Raw genomic sequence first — 24,770 nt, 5'->3', positions numbered from 1 at the left:
TGTATATTAAAATTGTTAAGATCGGAGGAGTATTGTTGTATTTAACACACCTTATCGATGTGCAGAGAGAAATCATAAGATACAGATAGTAATAGCCTGGATCGTGCAAGGCAACCCAACTATTTCCAAAGCCCACACCAGCTTCTACAGCTAAGAGTTATTTTTCAATTTGGACTTTCCAGGTTGACCCAAAGAAAAAAATGCACATGAAAGGAAATTTCTTTCTGCACCTCCGTGATTTTGATTTGAACCTCCATAAACTTTAGTATTTTATACTATACGATTTGAAATATAGTTTATATTTTAAAATATAGAATTTAAAGTACATTTTTTTATTTTGTATTCTAAAAAGTAGATTTTAGAATATATTTTTTACTTTATACATAATTTACTGACTTGTATACCAAACAGGCTAATTTTTTTAAGATGACAATTCTTCTAAGATAATATCCTCCTGCACCCCATATTTTCTTCCAACACCTCTGTATTTTTTAAAATTCCAATTATATCCTTGCTACCATATTTTCTTCCAACACACCTATATTTTTTTAAATTCCAATTATACTCGTGGTGCAATTATAGTTTTGGATTGTGCAATCTGTAAATATTCTGAATTTTACAATTTGTAATGCAAAATTGTATTATGGATTGTACAATCTAAAATGCGCACAGATCGTCGTGAAATTCTTACATTTCACATTATTTTATTATTGATTTCCATTTTTTTTCTTGTACTTTATATTATTATGATTTTTTCTTTTGTTTTAATGGACACATGTGAATGTTTTTTATGATAGAAGTGAAGGTGGAATAAAAATATGAGGTGGAAGTGAAGATGCAGATGGAAATGGAGGAAGAAGAAGATACGGTGAAGATGGAGGTGAAAGAAGATGGGGTTGAGGTGGAGGAAAGTATATAAGTGTTGTGGGAGAGGACGAGGGAAAAAGAGTAGAACAAATTTGACTTGTTAACTTGCTTATGAGGTGCAGTAAGAAAACACGAGGTGCAGGAAGAAATTGTTATGAAATTAGAAGTGAGTGGAAAATGTAAAGCATACAAAATAATAGAAAGCTGAAAATAGGTGCCCAAATTAGTTACATTAATTTTAAAATACAATTTATATTTTCAGTTTGGATTGGACTGATTTTATACTTTTAAAAAAAGTAAACAAATATTCAAATAAACAGTAAATCTACATATTGAAATATAGTTTACATATTTTTTCAAATACATGGACATATAAATGTTATTAAATAATACATACAAAATCAGTTCGATTTAAAAGGAATAAAGTTTAATTTAAATTTTGGTGATCAACGTTTCGATTGATTCCTACAATTTGTAATGAATTGTATAATATGAATATTTGTAGACAGAAATTTCATAATGATATAGACTGAGAATAAATCTGTCATTGCCACTTTTATTTGACTAAGAGCGATATCCCTATTCATAGTTACACTTACACATTACATGCCAGGGCCACATTTTTACTGATTTTGGCTAATGTAGATACCTAATTTTTTCACAAAAAATATATTTTAACAAAGTTTTATTTAACAAACTTTAACAAATAATTATTTTTAATAGAAAAATTTAAAATTTTTATTTCTTTATTTATGTAATTTCCATAAAAAATAAAAAAATATTCTATTTAATAATTTTGTCAATAAAATATTTATCAAAAATATTTTTGTTTTTTCCACATGGTTATTATGAAAGGCAACACGGTCTCTTTCACATTCAACATTTTCTTCAAAGATACACCGCTCGTGTTTGAATCACTAGTTAAATCACCTAAGCATAAGATCTTGCGATTAAAAAATTAATTTAGTTACATACTTGCAATTATATAATTTATTAGTGCTATTAATAACAATAATAACTTTTTTATTTCAAATTTCGCACAGAATATATATATATATATTTCAGAGAAGTTCTGAAATTCCAAACCAGAATGCCCTTTGTTCTCTCCGCCTCATTGCAGTGACCATCACAGTACTCTAAAAGATCTCCTATGCATTTATGCATTTACTCCTTCGTCTTTCTTCTCTTCGATCTTTGATCCTAATGCAGCCTCATTCCCACGCCCTCTCCCTCGCAATCCAAACCTGAAACCAGAAACTATTCGATCCTCCCAATTATTGATTGCACCAAACGCCATTCTCGGGCCTCACTGTTTCCTCCGATCGCCGCCACAGAACAATACAACATTGCTTTCAATTGAATTCACCTATCTGGATCCAGAACAATGAATGCCTATATTTTCGGTATCGTCGTTCCTCTCCTCGTCATCCTCTTCCGCAGCCGCAGTTCCATCAAGCGCCGCGGCCTCCCAGCTGACGTTGGCGGCGAGCGCGGCCTCACGCTGCGGAACCACCGCTTCACTACGCCGCTCACTTCTGCCTGGGAGGGCGTCACGACCCTGGCGGAGCTCTTCGAGCGCGCATGCAGTGAGCATCATGACCGTTTGCTGCTCGGTACGCGCGAGCTGATCACGCGTGAAATTGAGGTCTCTCGTGATGGTAGAAGCTTCGAGAAGCTTCACCTCGGGGACTACCGGTGGCTTACTTACGGGAAAGTCTTCCAATCCGTCACGAGTTTCGCTTCCGGTTTGGCGTTGCTCGGTCATCGCAGGGAAGAGCGCGTGGCTATATTCGCTGATACCAGAGATCGTTGGTTTATTGCACTGCAGGTTTTTGCTTCTCTGATTCGGACGATTTTTCGTTCGATATTTGTGTTTCTCATTGTTTTGTTTCTTATGCAGGGATGCTTCAGGAGGAATGTGACAGTTGTGACCATATATTCGTCGTTGGGAGAGGAAGCTTTGTGTCACTCGTTGAATGAGGTTCGTTCTCTGTTTATGTTAATCGTTACATACTATTATGTTAATCATCGTAGACTAACTGTTACTGTTATATATGTTTCTATGGTTATGCTGCATTTGCTGTGCCGTGTTAACGAGGTTCGTTGGTTTAGTATTATGAGGTAGAATCGGTTCTTTGTAACATTGAACTAAATAGTGATATTACAATTTTGACGGCGAGGGAAGGATCTGTAAAATTTCTAAACCTGGAATAAGATATACTCGTCCTCCTGGTTTGATTAGAAGAAAACCACTTGCAGTAACCTGCTTCTCAAAATTCCGCATGTTCTCCTCGCCAACCATGCAATCTGATTAAATGCTATTGGCAACTTTTAAGGTGGCGTTGCGTAAATGACTGGCACAGTTCTCGTGAAAGACAGTATCAACAATGAATTTTCAGTTTTTTCTTTTTGGGGATCGGGGGGACAGCAATGATTACTGTATTAAAATCTCGTGTCAAACTTCCCATTAAGTAATAACTAACAGTTGAAAGATACACACACTTATGCAACTAGACTTGTCTGCGAAGAGGTTGAAAAAGGGACAATGATATTGTTTACTTTATTAAGTAATAACTAACATTGGAAAGATATACACACTTATGCAACTAGACTTGTCTGCGAGGAGGTTGAAAAAAAGGAGGGGTAGGACTCGCGGGATGGGAGCTCACCTGGTATATTCTCACATAAAACTACAGGGGATAGGTATCATGAGACACGAGCCAACCAGAACCAAGAAAGCACCTTCAATCCAAACCTTTAAAACTATGTATTTGTAGGTTCTTTTTCTTTTTCTTATTTACTCAAGTGAGACTTTTGAAATCCTAATGAATTATTTAAACTAAAAGAATAGGAACAGAAAACCTTCCGGTGGAGGAGGATTCTTTTAGGTAAACTAAGGGATTAATTATTTTCCCTTTTCTCATGATGAAGTTCTTCATTTTATTCCTACCCTCAGTTTCCTTCTTTTCGTTTCAGCTACTCAACATACAATTCTGGTATTCAAAGTTTATGTAATGGTTAAGAATTCAACCTTTTCACAATATTTTTATGTACTTATTGGATCTTGTCCGTGCTTTCAAACGGTTTACTAAAATTGATGTGCTTCTTAGTTCATGTGCTTGTTCTATTTTGTAATCTAATCTAACATGCAAAATCTATGCCAGACAGATGTCACAACAGTGATTTGTGGGCGCAAAGAATTGACATCACTAGTACATATCAGTGGTCAACTTGATTCTGTGAAACGTGTTATATGCATGGATGACAAAATTCCATCTGATTTGTCTGCTCAGACTGGATGGGAAATCACTTCCTTTTCTGACGTTGAGAGGCTTGGTAGAGACAATCCTGTAGAGGCTGATTTACCCCTTTCAGCCGATGTTGCAGTTATAATGTACACAAGTGGAAGTACAGGATTACCCAAGGTTAAAAGCATCTTTGAGATATTTAGTTAAATTTCAACAATTGTATCATTGCACTGGATTGACTTTCCTAAATAGTAATCTAGATTCTTGATAGGAGCAATTTTTACTTATTTTTTTAATCCTTTTTTCTTTTCCTTCCGCCCTTTTCGGCTGTATTATTTTGACAGGGTGTAATGATGACACATGGCAATGTCTTGGCAACAGTCTCTTCGGTAATGATTATAGTTCCTAACCTTGGGCCAAAGGATGTCTATCTTGCCTACTTACCGATGGCTCACATCCTTGAATTAGTAGCTGAGGTATGAGTTTCTACTTCAGTGATTGTTGAATAATTATTTCCGTTCAAACTACATTTTGATTGTATTATATTTTTCTTATCTTGCACGTTTTGACAATGTCAAGTATTTGTTTTAGAATTTGATTGCAGCTGTTGGAGGTAGTATAGGATATGGAACTCCCTTGACTTTAACTGATACATCAAACAAAATAATGAGGGGGAAAAGGGGGGATGCCACTGCATTGATGCCAACTGTGATGGCAGCTGTACCAGCAATTCTTGATCGTGTACGCGAAGGAGTGCTCAAGAAGGTATTCGATTTGTGATTCCATTGAAGAATATACTTTTCCATATCAATATTATGCATTGGTGTCTGTGTTGGTGAGTTTGTAACCTTTTACTTTGCGTAGTAAGGCTAAACCCTGATCGTGCAGGTAAATGCAAAAGGAGGAATGTCAAAGAAATTGTTTTATTTGGCCTTTGCACGAAGGTTGCATGCACTTAATGGTGGCTGGTTTGGGGCTTGGGGCTTAGAAAAAGCTCTGTGGAATCTTCTTGTGTTCAAGAAGGTTCAAGCAATTTTGGGTGGTCGCATTCGGTTTATACTGTGTGGTGGTGCTCCACTTTCTGGTGACACCCAAAGATTCATCAACATTTGTCTTGGGTCAGTAACATTGCCTTGTTATTATTTTTTTTTTTGTAAATAAAACAAATATCATTACAGAAGAAAAGGTGGAAACATGATAGTAGAGGATTTGATATTCTCTTAAAGAAACCGAAAAAAGGAGCCAACACTGCAGAGGTTCTGAGTAAACTACAAAATCACGGCTTGATAGTTGAAGTTTACAACAACTTTCACTTTGTGCATTTTGCCTAATTTTCATGGGAAATTCTAGTTCTACAGATTGGCCTTCTAAAATAAATACTCTAAAATTGTATAGTTTTACATGCACTTTTCTTTTATTGCTTTTCTAGTTTCCAGTACTGTCTTTTCCTATCAAACTGATATTTGGTTGTCATTTTCAGTGCTCCAATAGGTCAAGGATATGGTCTCACTGAGACGTGTGCTGGTGGGACATTCTCTGATTTCGACGATACGTCTGTGGGCCGTGTTGGGCCACCTATTCCTTGCTCATATATTAAAGTAGGAATTGATCAGATGTAATCCAACTCCATACATTTTAAGCTCAACGAATATTTACAAACATAAACTCTACTTTTTTTTGGCTCAGCTAATTGACTGGCCCGAAGGTGGATATTCAACTAATGACATGCCCATGCCTCGTGGTGAAATTGTGGTTGGCGGTGCAAATGTCAGTCTTGGCTACTTCAAAAATGAAGAAAAAACAAGAGAATCTTACAAGGTAATGCTATATATGTTCTTTCTCTTTTTTTCTTGTAGCGGATCACTTACGATTCTCCTCCATTGTCACGTTAGTGATTTTTCTTTTTAAGACACAAAACCATTCCCAAATCTTTACCTAACAGCCTGACCATTTAGGAGGTTTGATCCTTCACATATTAACAAAGTTTATATGACAAATGATTAAATTAGGCGTTTGATCCTCACGGCCTCTATTTTTCAAAATAGAGGTCAGATTAGGTCCAGTGCATGGGCCATCCATGCTTTAAGCAAGCCTTCAGTGCCGTGAGGAACCATTAACGACACTTCATGTAACTGTTAAGCTTTTAGAAGTTTGGTCCTTGACAATTTTGCTTAGTCATGTTTAGATTTGGGACAATGATATATTTACAATCAATTTTTGACAATTTTCTTTTAAAATCTAAGATGTCATTTTATAATTGGTTTAGAAATATAGAAAAATGAGAAAATAAAAAATGCGAAACAATTTTAAAAATGACACATCAATTTATAAAAAAAGTTGTCAAAATTTAGTTGTTAAAAAATCATTTTCCTAAGATTTGTGGTTTACTGTCACTCCCCTGTCTCATATACATCTACTTTTCTTTTGTTAAAAAGGTTGATGAAAGAGGAGTAAGGTGGTTCTACACTGGTGACATTGGGAGATTCCATAAAGATGGTTGCATTGAGATCATTGATCGGAAAAAGGACATAGTTAAACTACAGCATGGAGAATATGTGTCCTTGGGAAAGGTATGATGGATATTAGTTTGTCGACTGCTTCCAATATATATAATGACTAATTAATTTAATACAGGTGGAGGCAGCTCTTTCTACCAGTCCCTACGTCTCCAATATCATGTTGCATGCTGACCCTTTTCATAGCTACTGTGTGGCACTTGTGTCAGTTTCTCGTCCGGCATTGGATCAATGGGCTTCATACCAAGGAATTGCTTATTGTAGTTTTTCAGAACTGTGCGAGGAAGAAGAAACTGTGAACGAGGTGCATGCATCACTTGTAAAGGTATGCCTTTTGTATCGAAGTTCTTTTACAACTTATTGGTAATGTTTTTGAAAGAATGTTTTCAGTTTTAGAAAGTACATTTGTCTAAATCAACGGTAAAATCTACAATTGAGGTTAACTGAGTTAGCATTGAGGTTAACATAACTGAGTTAGCTTATTCATTGCCTTTATTGTTGTTAGTTCTGTATCATTCCACTTTCTTACTTACTATCATAAACCATTTCCAGGAAGCAAAGAAGGCTCGTTTGGAAAAGTTTGAAATTCCTGCAAAAATTACTTGCCTTTCTGAGCCATGGACTCCTGAAAGTGGCCTAGTCACTGCAGCTCTTAAGCTCAAGAGAGAGGTAATTAGAAAGACTTTTCAAGAGGAGCTTGCAAAGTTATATGCCTCCGACTAGACCAAAATTGGATCTGGTTACCAGTCTCAATAAAAGTAACCACTTATAATTATTTTTAGATTTTGTAGGGAGGGCTTTATATATTTTTTATTTATAATCATATGTCCATTTTAAATTATATTTCTCATGCACACAGCGAGGCTTATTAAGAGTAGAAAGCAACCATCTTTGAATAGTCTGAATTTGGCGAATGATGAAATTTATCAAACCTTGTCTTTCACAAAATTTTCTATCATAAATTTATCTGATAAGAATTTAAAATCTTCAATTTTTTTTTCCCAATAGACGCCCTTATTTCTTAATTCTGGACAAAAAGCATTGTCCCTGCCCTTTGGGTGGCCAGCCGGCAATGTACCTTAATTCTCCCATGAATACATATAGTTTATCGCAAATCGGAAAATTGTTGTACACCTTACACAAATGATTAACCAGTTGAGTAAATATGATTATCTCTGCATTGGAAATGTAATTGGATATAATGATGATTATTTATTTTTAATGACGTGGAAAGATTACAAGTATACAGTTGTGTTGTGGTTGGGAAATCAGTGTCAATAATGAATATTTGATATAATCACAGTGATAATTAATGAATTCAATTACTCAATTAATATGAATAATTTTGCTTTGAGGGTAAATTATTATACTTTAGTTAGGTTCTCTAATGATATATGAAAACCTTGTTTAATTGAATTAATTTATACTTTTGTAGCAGGTAGGTTTGATTAAATTCATTGAACTTTGTAATAATTGACTAGTGTTTTTCATGAAACCTAAAATTGTTTCCGTATTTTGAATATTACATTTATATTCTTTCAATTTTATTGACTTGGCTATTTGACAAAATTTCTCTTCATGTTTTTTCTAATTTTGGAAATCCTATTTTTTCAATAACGAATTCTTAGCACTTTTTTTTTAATTTTATAGATTTGTATATTTATTATAAATAAGTTATTTTATTAAAAATTTATAATTTATTTTACAAACTCGTATGAATTTAAATTTAAAAAATGTATTTAATTAAAAATATAATTTAAATATATTGTAATTAAGGTAATAGAAAAATTATAATAATAAAACAATGTAATTATAAACATTTTGGAATATCTCATTTAACGGTTTAAAATATTAAAAAAACGTTTCATAATTGAATATATACCACAATAGTTTTCATAATTGTAATATTAGTTAAAGAGTTTTCAGAAGAAGGAAACGAAAGGTTATACATCATAAATTTTAGATACAACTAAATAGTTGCATCTCTTCTTTCTTACATTGATCCAACCACAAAATCTTCAACTACTCACATCATTCAGGTGATCGTGGCAAAAAGAAACATACAAAAAAAAAGTAAGACACCTAAGAAAAGAATAAGCTAATGTAATTAAAAGATTAAATCAGTTCACACTGCAATTACTTAAGTCATAGATAAACAACCAATTCATTTGATATAGAAATCTAAAGTTAAGACTCAATTAATCCATATACAAACATTGATGTCGGGCTCTGGTAAGTTGTGCACTTATGGTGGCATCCGGCAGAGTAGTAGACATTATCACACACAAGGTTAGTTCGTTAACACCTTTAGTCAAGGTAAAACCCCTAGGCTCCAAATACTCCATTCTTCTCTACTTGAGAATTTGAATGGTTATTAGAGCATCAAGATAACTTCCAATTGGACCCTACATCAATGGTTACACTACACAATCACTATTAATCCTCTTTGGATTAACATAAATCAATCTCAACTCAACCTCATAATAATCTCTGTTACATCTCATATATCAATCATTTAATAGGCCAAATTCACATTTACCACAAGACACCAAAGCTTTATAATATAAAATGGCTATCAGATTCTAATGTATTCACTCAGTGAAATCATCCACTTGCAAGGTAAAAAGTGCACAAATGTCCACTTGCTCAGCAATAAATCACTAGAACTCACAGAGGTAAATTTCTCCAAAATTCGCTTAGCGAGTGTACTCTCGCTTAGCGACTACAAAGTCAATAAGCTCTATGACTTTGGATTTGCTCAACGAGTATATTTTTGCTCAGCGATTATAGCCAGTGATCTCTCTGAAATTGGATTCATTCAGTGAACATATTTTCGCTCAACGAGTCTGCATAATCTTGGAGAATCTGATTCTGCATAATCTTGACATTTCATTACAGTTTAAGCAATCCAATAGCTAATCCAATTGCCAAAAACAAACCAAACTCAAATTTATCACAAACATCAATGTCAATTTATTGATCAATAGAGTCTCACAAAGATGACTCAAATGTCACATGTTAGCTGTATATTCACTCACATGCAACAAGAATAACAATTGACCTTGAGAAAAAAAAAATCAACTTACTTAATTAGATAAATTGATCAGTCGGAAATGGAGAGATCGTCACAAGGATAACCTTAACTGTCTCCAAATTTCAAAAAGATGAATACAGGAAGGAGAAATCTAGATAGAAGGGAGAAGGCTCTAAGAAAAGATTCTTAAAGAGATTATGTGTTTATAAATAATGAAACTCATTTATAAAATTTATATTTATACTTTAACTTTATAATATTAAAATAATCAAATATCATTATTTTAAACTCTTTATCAATCCTAAAATGCAATTTTCTAGGTTCTTACATTCTCCCTAACAACAAAAATATTCTTTGTACTCGAACATTAAACTTACCACACTGCTTAAATAGTCGCATAATATATCATTGTAATCTATCATAATAACAAGAATATCTCAAAGATTTATTGAACAACATAAAAAAAAAAAGGAGAATATTAAAGTATCAACAAGAATATAAGTTTTATTCTACTTTATTGTACGAAATACTATCATGGATTAAATATCGAAAAACTAAAAGAAAGTGGGAAAGCTTTATCTATAGTTGCATTGATACAAGACAACAAATATATTTTTTACTACAAAATCCAAATATACTTATTAGCATAAACAATTTTTATTTTGTTGTAACAATTACATATATCCTCCTATTCTATATAATAATATAACGATGTCACAAGTAGTATATTCATACAAAATTCTCTACTTAAGATATCTAAACCTTAATTTCAGCCAATAACCAAAATCCTAATTATGACAATTAATTAAAGAGGGTATAACTCGAAATTTGTTGAAATGAGAATAGCATATTTGTTTGTGATTCAGTTACTGCAAAGTGAGTGTCCTTCTCCATGCAATTTGATTGAAAAGCATTTCTCTTTCCACTGATGATGTTTATCATTTATTTGAGAGATGTGTCACCACAAAAAACAAACACTTTTAGGGTTGTGTATGTATATGTAACAACATTTATGCCACTCCAAGGGATACTTGCCCTACCATCACAATCACATTACATCAATCAATGGAAACTGATAACCATGATTAATACACATCCACCACATTATACTTCTTCTTTTCTTCTATAGGAAACTTTAACTTTATTTAAGAAACAATGTCAAATTCTGATTCAGTAACTGCAACATCACACTTTCATTCCTTTAGCATAAAGCTATAAATAGTTGTTTTCATTATGAGTTAATATGTTTAATTCAAACTCTCAAATATTTTCGGATGTTTCATGGAAACTCCATACATTCTCCATCCAAAATGTCACTAACCCTTTTCTTCAATTTAACTATATATATTTCCTGTTCTGATTTTTTTTCTTTTCTTTTCTTTTTTTCCAAAGTGTAGATAAAACAAATTAGGTTTTCTATTAAATTTTTGGTATTATGTCTTTCTGTGGAGTCTTTAAAATATATTAATAATATTAATTTTGATATTTTAAAATAGAATTTCTTATTTTAAACTTTAATTCTATTAGGTTTTCATATTTAATAAATGTAGAGATATAATCATTTCTATCTAACGATGTTAACTAATTTTTTACGTAACAAATGATAAATCATATTATTTTTTCACATACAAATCACACGTAAGAATTGACAAGAAATACTGTTAAAAAAATACATATTTTGTGTGTCAATTTTCTTTTAAAGTTTTTTTTAAGAAGTACTTGTAAATTTTGTTATGAATAATGATTTGGAAAAATTTGCTACTATTTTTTGTAAAATATTTTACATAAAATATTTTTGCAGAAAATTTAGTAAGAAATATCTGTAAATTTTATATTTTGTAGGAAATAATTATATACATTTATAAAAAATAATTATAAAAAAGTATTTTCCTACAAAATTTTATAACAAATTTTTAAAAAAACCTCGTAAAGTATTAAAAATTCTAATAGCGAAGAAAACTTATTAATTACATTCAACGTAATTTATCCTTCTTTTTTCTGTTTTATTTCTTATAAAGTAATTAATAAATATTTATTTTGACGTTTTAAAATACATTAAAAATTAATATACTAATACTAATTAGTATATTTTAAAGGGATCTATCATTTATCCACTAGAGTATGTTGCATTGTTTCTTAGAGTTTATCTTTGTTTCTCAAGTAAAAGAAATTACGTTGTGATAGTTGAGTATGAAAAGAAATAGTGAAAGAGTATTAGAATAAGAAAGTAATGAAATATAGAGTGGTGGAGGGAAGGAGTGAGTACAACTACTGCAAATCACTTCGTGTCTTCTGTCTGTCACATGCTTCATAAAGACAGACAACAAACAACAAAATTCAAACTACTTCCTTAGCTATAGTGTGTATCACATGTTTGCGATCAAAGTTTTTTTTTTTTCTTTTTCTTTTGCAATGTACCAATTTGGATAAGTGTGCGAAAATTTACAATTTTTTATAAATTGTTATTGGGTTCATGACTTTACCATAAGAAAAATTGTCATCCCAAGATTTTGTAGTTTTCTTTTCTTTATATAAAGAAGTAGTCATTTCAGTAATTTATTTCATATTTAAATTTCTTACATTGAAGTCTTACCTGCTAGATGATTTTCATTTGTTATTTTTTTTATGAAGTCTGGCTTAAAGGAATGACTTTTTGTTTACTTCTTGTATTTTAATAATATTATTATTATTATTTTTATATAGAAAACAAAAATTATTGAGGCTTTTTATTCTTCGACCTAACTTTAGATACAACCTTTAACAAAGTCAGGGCAAGTCGCATTTACATTTACAATGGAGTAAATGAATGTAGTCTAAATTATTATATTTTTGTTCCTGCGGAGCACAAATAAGAGATGTCAGACAAAAATATCACCTTATTTCAATCCGCAATCTCTCTAGTAGGCTTCCTTCCGGCTTACATACGCGTGGACCCCACTAATTAAAGGTACGCATTCATTAATCTCTTAATCATGAGATTTGACTTTTTGAGAATTCTTTTATGACTTGAGCGTCAGAGTTTTCTCTGCAGGTAACCCCTCTTAGGTCCAGACCGGTTCAAACCAAGATACCAGCAAATAGCATATGTAAGCCGGGAGGAAGCCTACGCGGATTGAGGTAAGATGATCTTTGTTCTAACATCTCTTATTTGTTCTTCGTAGAAACAATTTTCTTTTTAAAATAGTGAAAAAGTGTATATGTTATGTTTTAAAACACACATTGATTGAAAATAATGTATAATTTAATTATTTAATTATATATATATATATATATATACGTTGAAATTATTGACATAATTTATTGTTTTTTATATAAAGTAAAAATAGAAAACATATTGAAATAAATTATAATAATAAATTACAATTATAAATGTTATAACAGGTATCTCATTCATGATTTATATGGATAATTATAACAATTATAAATTTTATTTTTTAATAGAAGTAAATATTTTTTAGCTTATTTCGAACACGTTAATGTAATTTTTTATGAATATAAGTTGTAGTTGATATTCTCAATTGTTATCTTCAATATGCTAAGGTCGGAAATTAAAAAATAAAAAAATTTCATTTTAAGTGAAACTTCTTAAAAATAATTACAACAAAGTGAGACTTAAAAGAAATAATAAGCAAAATTCATGAAAGTAAAACTTCAATTATTTGTACACACATGATAAAATCGTCAATCCAATTATAATTTTTCAACTTTATAATAATTTAGAATTTTTTTTAATCTAAAATAAATTGGGAAAAAATATATTGATATACGTTTTAATTTTGCATTAAAGCCAGATATCAATGACATAATTAATCTTAAAAGTAATTGATTGTGGAGAAAGTAGGAAGTTATTGAGAAGGGGCATAGCAGGAGAAAGCCCATGGGCCATGGGTTATTTTGACCTTGTCAAAGCTCTCATACCCAAAAATTCAAGTTGCAGTCGCAAATGTTGACCTTATCCATCAACCTTTGTACTTGTTTTCTAACATGTTTTTCTAGAACTTCCTCTTCATTTGGACGGTGCTGCATCAACTTTTTCAAATTCATTTTATATTTTATTTCGCACATAAAATTTTCTCTCTCTACAACCTCAAATCTTTTATCTCGTTTGGTGTATCTAATGAGTTTCAAGGTTTTTCGAAAGAGTTCCAAGGTATATCGTTTCATCCAAAACAGATCAATTCTAAAATTTACCAATTTTCAGGTCTAGTCAAAAGCTACTAACTCCAAAGTAAAAATTAAATAAAATAATAATTGAAGTATTTTTTTTAATAATATAAAACGAGAGTGGGTTTATTTTAGTTTTCTAATTTTTTTTATCACTTAGTACTTTGTTAAGTGCTGGTGTTGATTGATAAGTTAAGTAATCATTCTAAGAGGTTATTTTTGTTTTGGTGTTGTAATATAATGTTAGTAATCAACGTATTTCAGAAAATTGCAAAATGCTTTTGAAATATATGTTGTTATTTATCTATCCTAAAACTGTTTTTGAAATATATGTTGTTATTTAATGGATTTTAAAATTGACACTCTAAATAATATAAAAAGTAATTTATCAGTTTAAATAAATATATAAATAAATACTTATTATGTTAGTCAAAGTAAAATTTTTTACAAAAGTGTCTAATTTAGTGTAGTATTACACTTTTTACTACAGTTAAAAATCTAGTGTAATCTTACGCAAACATGACACTTTCACATGTCATGTAAATAAAGCGGTATAAAAAAAATATAAATTCCACTTTATCGTGAATTTTTCAGATGAGATAACATTTAATCTGTAATTTATTACGTTACAATGCTAAATTTGTGAAATCAACATGTTACAAAGATGGACAAACTCAAACTATTAAGCACATTTATGTTTAATCATTTGGTGAACATTCGAAATACTTTGGGTTTGTTCATTAACATTTTTTATTACTAAACTTAAATTGATCATCTAAGGTTATATTCTTTTAAACTTACAAGTTTTGGTTGCTAAAGTAGTACTTACGTTAAGTACTTCGACATATTTGGGAAGTATTTTAAAGAAACAAAGTTGAGAAAAAAAAATCAAGTTTGTAATTTGAAACTCATTTTTGCTTTAAATACGTGTTTTTACTATAGATCTTTTTTGTTGTGTGAGGTGCTGAAAATTCTAAGTATTCAAATTAAAAAATGTACGGTGATTTGATTTAGGGACGTAATATATGGTAATATATGCCAAATAACAATTTACATTAATTAGTAATTAATACTATTATTACTAATTACCTTGTTAATATTGATCTTTAGCACTTCAATTTTAAAAAAACTAGAAAATCATACCTGTCACTAAATTTTTATGGAGACTAAAATTGAACATTTGTAAAATATAAAGATGAAAATTTGATATTGATAATAATGATATTTATACATAACTATATTCGGAAATTCAGAAAAATAATATTTTTTGTAACATTTCAACTTTAGCAACTTAAAAACTAATAAAATAAGATTGTCTTCCTATAGTAGTCAAATGTATAAAGTATATTAATACAACTCTATAACAAATACGATTATAAAAATATAACATTTATACAAACTAACTAAAAATCAATTCTAACACTAAGTATAGATTACTCACTTACAACAACTTCACTAAAACCTTCCACCAATTTAATAGATGACTCCTCATCCTTCAAGGTGCTTTTGAAACTGCAACCACCTTTTGAATACAAGCATTGATGCTGAGTCTTGGTAGGTTATATACTTGTGGTGGCATCCAGTGCTCTACAGAGCGGTAGACAATATCATACACAAGGTTAGTTCATTAACACCTTTGGTCAAGGTAAAATCCTAGGCCAGGACTTCATGCTCCTCTCACCACATGCTTCATCCTTCTCTACTTGAAAAATTGATGGTCATTAGAGCGTCAAGATAACTTCTAATTAAACTCTCACATCAATGCTTACACTACAACAACCACGACTAATCCTCCTTGGATTAGAATTAACCGATCCCAACTCAACCTCATGTAAACAATCTCATATTGCATTTCGTGTATTAATCATTTCTAAATCAATCATTCATAAAAGTTACACAACTTCTAAAATAAACTAGTCAACAACTACTAAGGTTCTGATTTACTCTTTCAACGAAAAGTCATCTCGTTGGATGAAAAGTGCATTTTTGACGAACGATCAAATTGTTCGCCTAACAAGTGTATCACTGGGACTCCAAAGAGATAATATATTTCAAATTAAAGAAACTATTTTATAACAATTATATTTATACTAAAACATTCTAATATTAAAGTAATCAGTTTTATAAGGTTTTACGGTTTTCAATCATAACATTACTTGAAATAAAAAAAGTGAAAAATTATTCAACATAACTTTGTTTTTATTTTTTTTAAGCTAATGATTATTTTTAGAATCGAAATAAACATCTACAATTTTAATAAATTTTTTCTTAGAATGTTTTTCGTAAAAAAACTTTTAAAAACAATGTTGACATATAGACTATGGAACCATGTAGGTAATTGCTTTTATTTGATACACTCACGTATACCCACTTTTTTCTTTTTCTTTTTTTTTTCTGAAAAGGGGAATCACTGGCTCACACCCACCAGAATACTTCATGATTCCTTTTGTTTTCTCTTGGATAAAATTATTTGTAAGAATTGATATACTTTTAAATAACAGGTGAAATGTGATAATGTTACATTAAAAATAAGTAATTATAATTTACTGTGGCGGATTTGATTCTGATTAACTTTCTATAAAAAAACATAATTATACTTATATCCACCAATGTTATTATGTATTTAGGAAATTTGATACTTTGTATATAATTACTAATTAATCAAACTCATAATGTGATGATATACTGATAAGTATAAATAAACATAACACGTTTATCATAAATTCAAACTACATCCTATTCTATTCCAACATATACTAGCTGTGTATTGTTGTTGCAATCCAAAATCTAATCTGGTATTAAACCCTAAAATCTAAATCATTACTTTAGCTTTTAAACTAAAACGATAAGTTAATTAGTATTTAAACTGAATAAATATTACAATAAAAATTAATATCATTACCTATCAACTAATGCGGTTTTCAAAATTATAGTATTTAAAATAAAAAAATAACAAAATAATCCTCAAAATTATAAATGAGTAATAACTGTAGTCTCCATATCAAATAGATGAATTATAATCTTTAATTTCTCTTTCTTTATTGTTTTCCATATCAATATGTTATCTTTTATTTGTATTTGTTATTTTTTGTATGACTCTATTATCTTATTTAACTATATTTGTTTTTCTGACTAAAAAAATAAAGTCACTTTAAATATAATGAGATATAAAGTAAGCTTAATCTTTTCATTTTACATTTTCTTTACCAAAAAGTGTATTTTTTTTTTGTTCGATAAAATTCAATAAGATTTTTTGTTTGTTTGTAAGCCTAAACTTTGGTAGTTTTATCTTTAAATAAAGCATGCCAAAAAAAATGTGGACACATTAATTTGTAAAATGAAGTAGAGGTTATTTGATTTTAGGTTTGGGTGTTTTGGCCATCTCTTTCATGTAGGCTCATATTCATATAGGTTACATCATTGAAAGAAAGTGCATTTACAATGGTCATATTTTTCATTTATTATTCAAACCTACCTCTCAAAAAAAGTCTCTGCTCTAGTTTACATTAATGCTTTATTCAAACCCACGACTTTTTCTATGACATTAAATTTTCGGAAATATAACCTTTTTTGTTTTCCTTATTCAAACATTTATTTGTTTTAAGTTAATTTCCCATCTAAAGTCAAAGGAAATGTTGAAATTCATATAAATAACCCAACAATTTGGAGAAGGTTCAGTTAGTTAGTTTTCCTTAAAACGCAGTGCACAATATTCCCAGAAGACATTCAATGACGGACCTATTAAACTAGGTATTTTTTTATGTAAACAATTTTGAATTTCACACTTTTTTCTTTATTTTATTTTAAAAATTTTGTATAGAAAATAGTAAAAACAAGATTTATCTCCTTATATTTTTTATACATAGTTTTGTTAATAAAATGAAAATACGTGGCAGTTTTATAATTAGTCATAAAAATAATAAATAAAATAATATTATTTCAAATCTTTTAAATTCCACAAATTAAAAACATAGCGAAGAACAAAATTGGCTATTCTTCTATGCACCGTACCGTACCCTGTGGCAGCTGCTGGAAACAAGGGAAATTCTTGGATACAAATCCTACTTTAATATTTCTAGACACAACTAATAAAGTAAATAATATTATTAAAAAATGATTAATTATTTATTAAATTAATTTTGGATCCTTTTATTGAATATATGAAATAATTAGTTTCAGGTGAAAAATAATTTAACCTTGAGTAGACATATTAAATATTTATGAAATAATTATTTTTCATTTTACTTGTGTTTGGTTGTATAGATGAATTAATTGAACAAAATACATTTTAACTGAAATATGTAATAGTAATACTACACTACATATTGTCATATTTTTGTAATTCTTTTATGTATAAATTATACCAAATAAAAAATTTCTGTGTATTTTTAATATTTTTTGTTATTAATTAAAAACTATAAGAAACCCAAATTTACGATAAATATTTTTTTTTACACATGTTATTTAATAATCTTCAATAAATTTGAAAACCGTTTAAAAAAGAGCCATTTTAAAAATGGTATGGAATGACCGTTAAAAATATATATATTTTCTGACAATTTTGTTTTGAAATTTTTTTTATAGAAAATATTTACAAATTTCGTTGTAAAAAAGTTTTGCTAGAAATTGTTACAAATTTTTTACAAAATATTTTGTATAAAATACTTTTCGCAACAAAATTTTGTAAAAAATATTTACAAATTTTATAATTTTGTAGAAAATAATTATTTACAAATATAAAAAATAATAGAAAAAAAATTTTTCTTGTAAATTTTTGATACAAATTTGCAAGAAAAATTTTATTAATATGAGAATTTCTAGTAATTAATAATAAAAATAAAAGACTAACATCAAACTTGTAAGCAATCTCAGATGAAAATTTGAATGAAAAACTATATTTTATTTTATTCCATAGAGAAAAAATAAAGAAAATTATATAATATGCTCTTCGTATAACCTAATTAGGTTAATACATATGGTTAACTTTTTTTCTGGTGACTATTTTATTAAATAAGAAATGTTCGATGATCTATTGATGATTAATATCAGAAAAAAACTTATGGATTACTTTTAACTAGTTTACAATTTCAAATCTTGGTTTTTCTTATCATGCGATTCAATTCCAAAATTTTACTTTAAGGTAAAAGTTAGTTTTTAAAGAATCCAGTTTCAGAAGACAATTATAAAATAAAACTATGCATGTATATATCTATACGTGTGTTTAAGTGTTATTGATTAAGGAGAATGATATTTTTATAATTAAATTTTGTTAAATAAATTTAACGTAACATTTTTTAAGTAATTTAAAAATAATAAAAAAATTACTTTAAAAAAATATATCTCATATTAAATTGTAACTATTTATTTGTAAGTACGTTAACAAAAAGTATATATTCCAGATTCAGAAAATAGCATATTAGGCACCTGTGCTGTGGTTCACTTTTCAATCTCAAAATACTGTTTTGTTATTTAACTTTTAAACTTTCTGAAAAGCAAACAAATATACATAAAAAAAATAATAATAATCTTTGGGTTTGAGTTTTACAGTGATAAGCACAAGAGAATATTTTGTAAAAGAACATGGGAGAGTGTCATAAAGAACTAGGTTGAAGATTAAAACCTATAAAGCTTAGCTTTAACAGAAAAAAAAAAGTTGATTACTTTTTCTATTGAAAAAAAAAAACAAAGGTGATTACTTAACAGGAATTTGTTGTACTGTATAAACACATTACCAGTATTTATACTCCCAACACAACACTATTCACATTACATACATCGTTTAGATTGATGAATGTTGTGTTGTGTTGGTGGGCCACGTTGATGATCTTCCATTTAGTTTCACTTTTCCACCATATATATTCCCAACACTTCCTTCTCCCTTTCAACTTTCCTTCTCCTCTTCTTCTCTCTCCATTCCCAAGTGTCTTTCAATTCCACCATATCATGAACAATATTACAAATAATGCCTACAGAGAAGAAAAATCATTCTGCTATTTCCACCCCCGACAACTTCTTCTCGGGGTCTGCCCCTTGTGCTTGAACGAGAGGCTCCTCCTCCTCGCCGCAAAACAAGGTCGCCACCACCACCGCCACCGCCACCGTCACCACCACCACCACCACCACTGTTCTTCTTCCTCCAAATCTTCCCACCGGCTTCCACACGCAAAACCACCCTCTTCCATTCACAAGATCTTCGCTTTCGGCTCTCTCTTCACTCGCCACGAATCCCACCACTGGAAATCTCACAACCACGACTACGACAATGACTATGACGATGTCTCTCCCAGTCCAGAAGGTAATAATTAGAACCTCCCGATTCACTTTTACCTTCATTATGTTACTAATTAATGTTGAATGCTTGCGATTGCAATTATAATTATCTCTTAATTATTGCCTCCTTCTCGGTTAATTGGGTGTTTGGTGTGGTGTGATTATAATTGGTAATTGGTTGTAGTGGGGGATATTTTTTTTTTCACTTGAATGTTGATGAATTGCTTTCATTATTGGTGGAGAATTATGAGTGCATGTTTGCGTGTCTTCATGTGGAAGATTACATTGTGTGATGATTACGAAATTAAGGTCAAAAAGCGTAGCTACAACGATAAGAGTGCTATAAGACAGAAAGAGAGGAGTTGAAGGCTTTGGGTTGTGTTGTGTTGTGTGTCATTCTTTTCCTCTTGGCGTCGCACATGCCTGTCAGATGCATACGCCAAGAGCATTATGACACTGCAAAATTATTTTCCAAGATTTGATGGGGGAGTTAATTAGGCCACATAACTGTTTTTTTTTTTTTTTTATCTCCGTTTTTCACTGAGCAAAATACGTCGGCAGCATAGTGATTTAGTACGAACAAAAACATATATAAGGATATTATTATTATTATTATTATTATTATTATTATTATGATGTAGCAAGAATTATGAGTCTGGTTAGGTGGAACTGTGGGGGAATACTAGCATAGCAGAAACCAAAAAGTAAGGAAAGCAAAGGTTAGGGTATGATAGTAAAGTGTATAAAAGAAAAAAAGGTTTTCTTTTACATATTTTTTTTGCATTTTTGCTTTATCTTTTTGTTGTGGAATGACTTTAATAAAAGGAAGAAAAAAAAAAAAAAACTTTGCAGAGTCGTTCATCTCAATCAAGTTTGAAGAGAACGGGGTGGCGTCGTGGGAAAAGAGCAGAGTGTCGAAGAAGGTGTCCCTAGAGAAGTGCAACAGGAAAGTGTCGTGGAAGAAGGAAAACAAGGAGAAGAGCGTGATAGAGCACGCGAAGTCACGTGAGGCGTTTAGGTGGCGAAAGAGGATAGGGCACATGTTCCAGCTCATACGGTGGAAGAAGAGTGGCGGTGTGTGCCACGTGGAGGGAGTCAAGGTGAGAAAGGGTGGTGGTGGTGGTTGGATGAGGACTCTGACAAAGAGGAAAACGACCATCGAATAAAGCCTCATAAACAACACCACCATTTTTCTTCTTCACTTTGCAGTCTGCACTGTAAAGTTACATCATACTATTCAAATTCCCTTTCTCTCCTTCTTGCTATCTAAAAATATGCTCTTCCTTGTAATCAAATGGTTTTGGGTTTTTAATTTCTTCATGGCTATAGACAGTACAGGCTGTAAAAGGTTTGGTTTTCAGAGTTATAATATAGTTAAAAAAATATAATGAAAAATTAAGAATTTTCTCCATAAAAAAAAACACGAACTCCTCATGTTAGGTACCCGTAGTGGGAAACAATGAAGCATAAGGGCCCTTCAACATTGTGTTACAGTACTTGTCTTATAGTTGTCTTAGGGGGGAGAATGTCTTGTTCCCAGTTTTCTAAATACCACTATATATAATAATAAATAACAGTGCAAACATTTTATAAAAATTATTTGGTGAATAATAATAATGATGATGATGAATCTGGGTTACATATATAAATGTTTTTTTTCCGACGACGCAAGTGATAGTGCATGTGTGCTTGTCCGATTAGGCCCTTATAATTAGCTTAGTGGTGTGATGGGTGCCCTACACAAGGCCATTTTGTCCCCAAGTGATGGATGGCATTGGGGGTGGGGTCATGAATTTGCCACATAAGGACCACAACATATTAGAAGGGACTGAAGAAGAAAAGCTTTATTCGGAGCACAAGAAAATGACAAGACACGATCCAATCCTCACCCAACTAAAAACCAACAAGCTCATTAGATTGGGAAATCCACGAAATGTGGCACCATTTCCATCATACCAAATTATTATTATCATTTATATTACTCTCTATAATGCACCACGCAAATATTTTGCTTTATCACCAAGTTTAGAATCAACTTAGGTATACCTTTTCTTTTAAATCTCATGCTCTTTAATGTTTTTCCATATTTTTCTATCATCCAATCATGGTTTTTAGGTTAACAACTCATTTGTTGATGCATTTTTTTTATATATAAATCAAAATTGGCATTACACGTATTTTCAAAATTTAACAAATATACATAAATGGTCCAATGATAGGTGTGTGTGATGAGTATGTTTTTGCCGAGTTAGGCTTAGATACTTGCGACCAAACAACTATGCATTCCTTTTCAAACCAAGAAATTTGAGTTTGTGTGGAATTGCCCAACTAAAGCGAAAGAGAGGACTAGAAGAAGATACAGCGCATACACACAATTATATATGTTCTATAAATTTAATTTGGTTCAGAGATTGGGAAAAATAAATTGAATTTTTTTACTCTTTTTCTTTTCTTTACGCAAAATTTTACTTCTTTTTTTTAATAAATAATAATTTATGTCTTAAATAAATGTAATATATGTGAAGATATTATTACTCCAAGATGAATAATGAGAATTGGGAGTACGTAGGGACAGTGTGTTCACAAGCTATTGCTCACGTATTTCCTGTTTTGGTTTCACTTCTCAGTTTCTTGTCAACTTCGTTTCAAAGTTACAACAATAACACCCCATGTGGAATGCACCCTCTCTTCTATCTTCAAACCTCATCCTTTCCATATTATTTGTTGGGAAAATGTTATTAAATAATATTGTAATAAACAACATTATAGGTCGAACAAATCTTACAATTATATGTTTTAATATTGTATTGATTTTTATCTTTGATTTATGCAAGATTTTCAAAACCTTCAAAAAGATAATCTTTATGTATGTGGGAAATGATTTTAGTTAAGAAAATATTTATTTAAAAAAAAAAGACGTAATTTTGGGCCGCGTAAGATTGGATTATGATGTAGTATTCCTTTACTTACAGATTAGGATGCCAATTAAGAATATTTGCTGCTGAATATATACTCATTTTTCGAATAAAAAAAAGGAATAAAGAAAGTAAAGAATATGGATAGAAGGGCATCAAGTTTTGGTTAATTTTAATACATTTTAAGGAATGTTTATATTTGATGATGTGATTAATTTTTTACGATAAGAAGCTAAACGTGGATTGAAAAGATGAGGTTATAGTGACAAGAACTTGGTAACTGAAAGAGGATTTATGCCCCCAAACTACTACATTATCTGTTAGTTAGATTTAGTCCAAAAGTTTGGATATGTATTACAAATAAAATATCCAAAAGCAAAATTTTTATATTTAAATGAAAGTCTGGTCCAACAATATTGGAAATATTTTGTTGAAGATCAAACTTTATTAAATTTTTTTCATAACAATGTCAGTACATGTTTTTTTCTTTTTTTCCTAAATTTTTGTGTGTGATCTTAGTATTTAAATTTTTTTTTTAAGAATTAAAACATCCCAAGTATTTTCGATTAATATATTTTTTATTGTCGATAAAGAAAAAAAAAATGTTAGTTGGATGAGAATAGAGTATAAGGGATTTAATCTCAGCCACCACTTTTTTTTTTGAACTGTAATAATACAATACGCTGCTTTTGTTTCTATTCTTAGAAATGCAAGATATTTTTATTTGTTCATTTGAAAAGTCAACACGATATGAAAATATATTATAAAAAATAATGCATTAAAAAAATATCATTCATAATATTTTGAATTTCATTTCACATATTTTTTTCGACCTTAGAGGCATTATGCTCAGTTCGTAATGTCCAAGTGTAATAAATATTTTGGTATAACTTATAAATTAGTATAAAATTTAATTTTATATTATTTGATCAATAATTTGGAATCAAGTCTAAATAAAGCATAAACATTTAGACTAAATATTTAAAGGAAAAACTTTGTTATTTATAAAAATCCCACAACTCTTTTACCAACAAAAAACAAATCCCACGAGTCTCACAAGTTGGATTGACTTCCGTGAAAAATACACGGTCAAAAATCTGCTAAAATTGTTCTAATACATTTATTTAAAATATATTAAAACAATTGTCATTTTATTACTTTTTTTATTGTTACTTCATTTCCATAAAATTGAAAAAGATATTTAAAATAAAATAAAAATATTGGTCGATAAAATTTACATTGTATATAAACTTAGTATAATACTATACCAATCAGCATAAATATAACTTAAAAAATATCAAATACAATAAAATCTTTATAGTTATGGACCAATATTGAATTATCTTATTATATTATGGATACAATATTGTAAGGAGTAAATTGATTGATAATTTATAACTTTAAGGAGTATTTTTCCGTTTTATTTATTTTAGATATCGATTTTATTTTATCACAATTTAAAAGATTAAATTGATTAATAGTACACAATTTTAGAATTTGTTTTTTTATTATTGTCCAGGATTCTTGATGAAGAGGTACCATTTTAAGCATTAAATTGTTAGATTATTGTAACATTAGTGACGCAAGTCTCTTAAGGTTGTGCAGTCCATTAATGGGAAACTAATGTTAAGAGAGGCGTTTCTTCCTGAACCCACGTTTTTCTTTTTCTATCTGCAAACTTTTTTTTCTTTCCATTTTATCCTCTTCGTAGTAACAAATCGGATAACATAATTTAGAATTACTGAGTATTCTTAAT

General features: G+C 30.0%; 2 protein-coding genes across 2 annotated transcripts; both read left to right on the top strand.

The window, feature by feature from the left end:
- Window positions 1-1,941: 1,941 nt before the first annotated feature.
- Window positions 1,942-7,579, top strand: LOC114196114 (long chain acyl-CoA synthetase 9, chloroplastic-like). Its single transcript, XM_028086646.2, has 11 exons — window positions 1,942-2,695; window positions 2,768-2,848; window positions 4,032-4,292; window positions 4,460-4,591; window positions 4,707-4,880; window positions 5,004-5,233; window positions 5,596-5,713; window positions 5,802-5,933; window positions 6,551-6,685; window positions 6,750-6,956; window positions 7,184-7,579. The coding sequence occupies exons 1-11, from the start codon at window positions 2,252-2,254 to the stop codon at window positions 7,352-7,354; spliced, it is 2,085 nt and encodes a 694-aa protein (XP_027942447.1). The 5' UTR covers window positions 1,942-2,251; the 3' UTR covers window positions 7,355-7,579.
- A 12,105-nt stretch (window positions 7,580-19,684) lies between these two features.
- On the top strand, window positions 19,685-21,427 carry LOC114162465 (uncharacterized). Its single transcript, XM_028046370.2, has 2 exons — window positions 19,685-20,124; window positions 20,952-21,427. Exons 1-2 carry the CDS (start codon window positions 19,773-19,775, stop codon window positions 21,263-21,265), a joined length of 666 nt encoding a protein of 221 aa, XP_027902171.1. The 5' UTR covers window positions 19,685-19,772; the 3' UTR covers window positions 21,266-21,427.
- The last annotated feature ends 3,343 nt before the right edge of the window (window positions 21,428-24,770 follow it).

This window comes from Vigna unguiculata, chromosome 9 (assembly GCF_037176805.1).
Source record: "Vigna unguiculata cultivar grain cowpea cultivar isolate G323 ecotype 2 chromosome 9, ASM3717680v1, whole genome shotgun sequence".
NCBI lineage: Eukaryota > Viridiplantae > Streptophyta > Magnoliopsida > Fabales > Fabaceae > Vigna > Vigna unguiculata.
The sequence above is the reverse complement of the archived record's forward strand: the minus strand, read 5'-3'. Positions and strand labels throughout refer to the sequence as shown.

What these genes read in the sequence shown, in the direction of transcription:
- LOC114196114 (XM_028086646.2), top strand. Translation starts at nt 2,252, where the DNA reads ATGAATGCCTATATTTTCGGTATCGTCGTTCCTCTCCTCGTCATCCTC. An exon ending in GAAGTACAGGATTACCCAAG is followed by an intron (nt 4,293 to 4,459) that starts GTTAAAAGCATC and finishes TTATTTTGACAG; the next exon opens with GGTGTAATGATGACACATGG. An exon ending in AATATGTGTCCTTGGGAAAG is followed by an intron (nt 6,686 to 6,749) that starts GTATGATGGATA and finishes AATTTAATACAG; the next exon opens with GTGGAGGCAGCTCTTTCTAC.
- LOC114162465 (XM_028046370.2), top strand. Translation starts at nt 19,773, where the DNA reads ATGAACAATATTACAAATAATGCCTACAGAGAAGAAAAATCATTCTGC. An exon ending in TGTCTCTCCCAGTCCAGAAG is followed by an intron (nt 20,125 to 20,951) that starts GTAATAATTAGA and finishes AAAACTTTGCAG; the next exon opens with AGTCGTTCATCTCAATCAAG.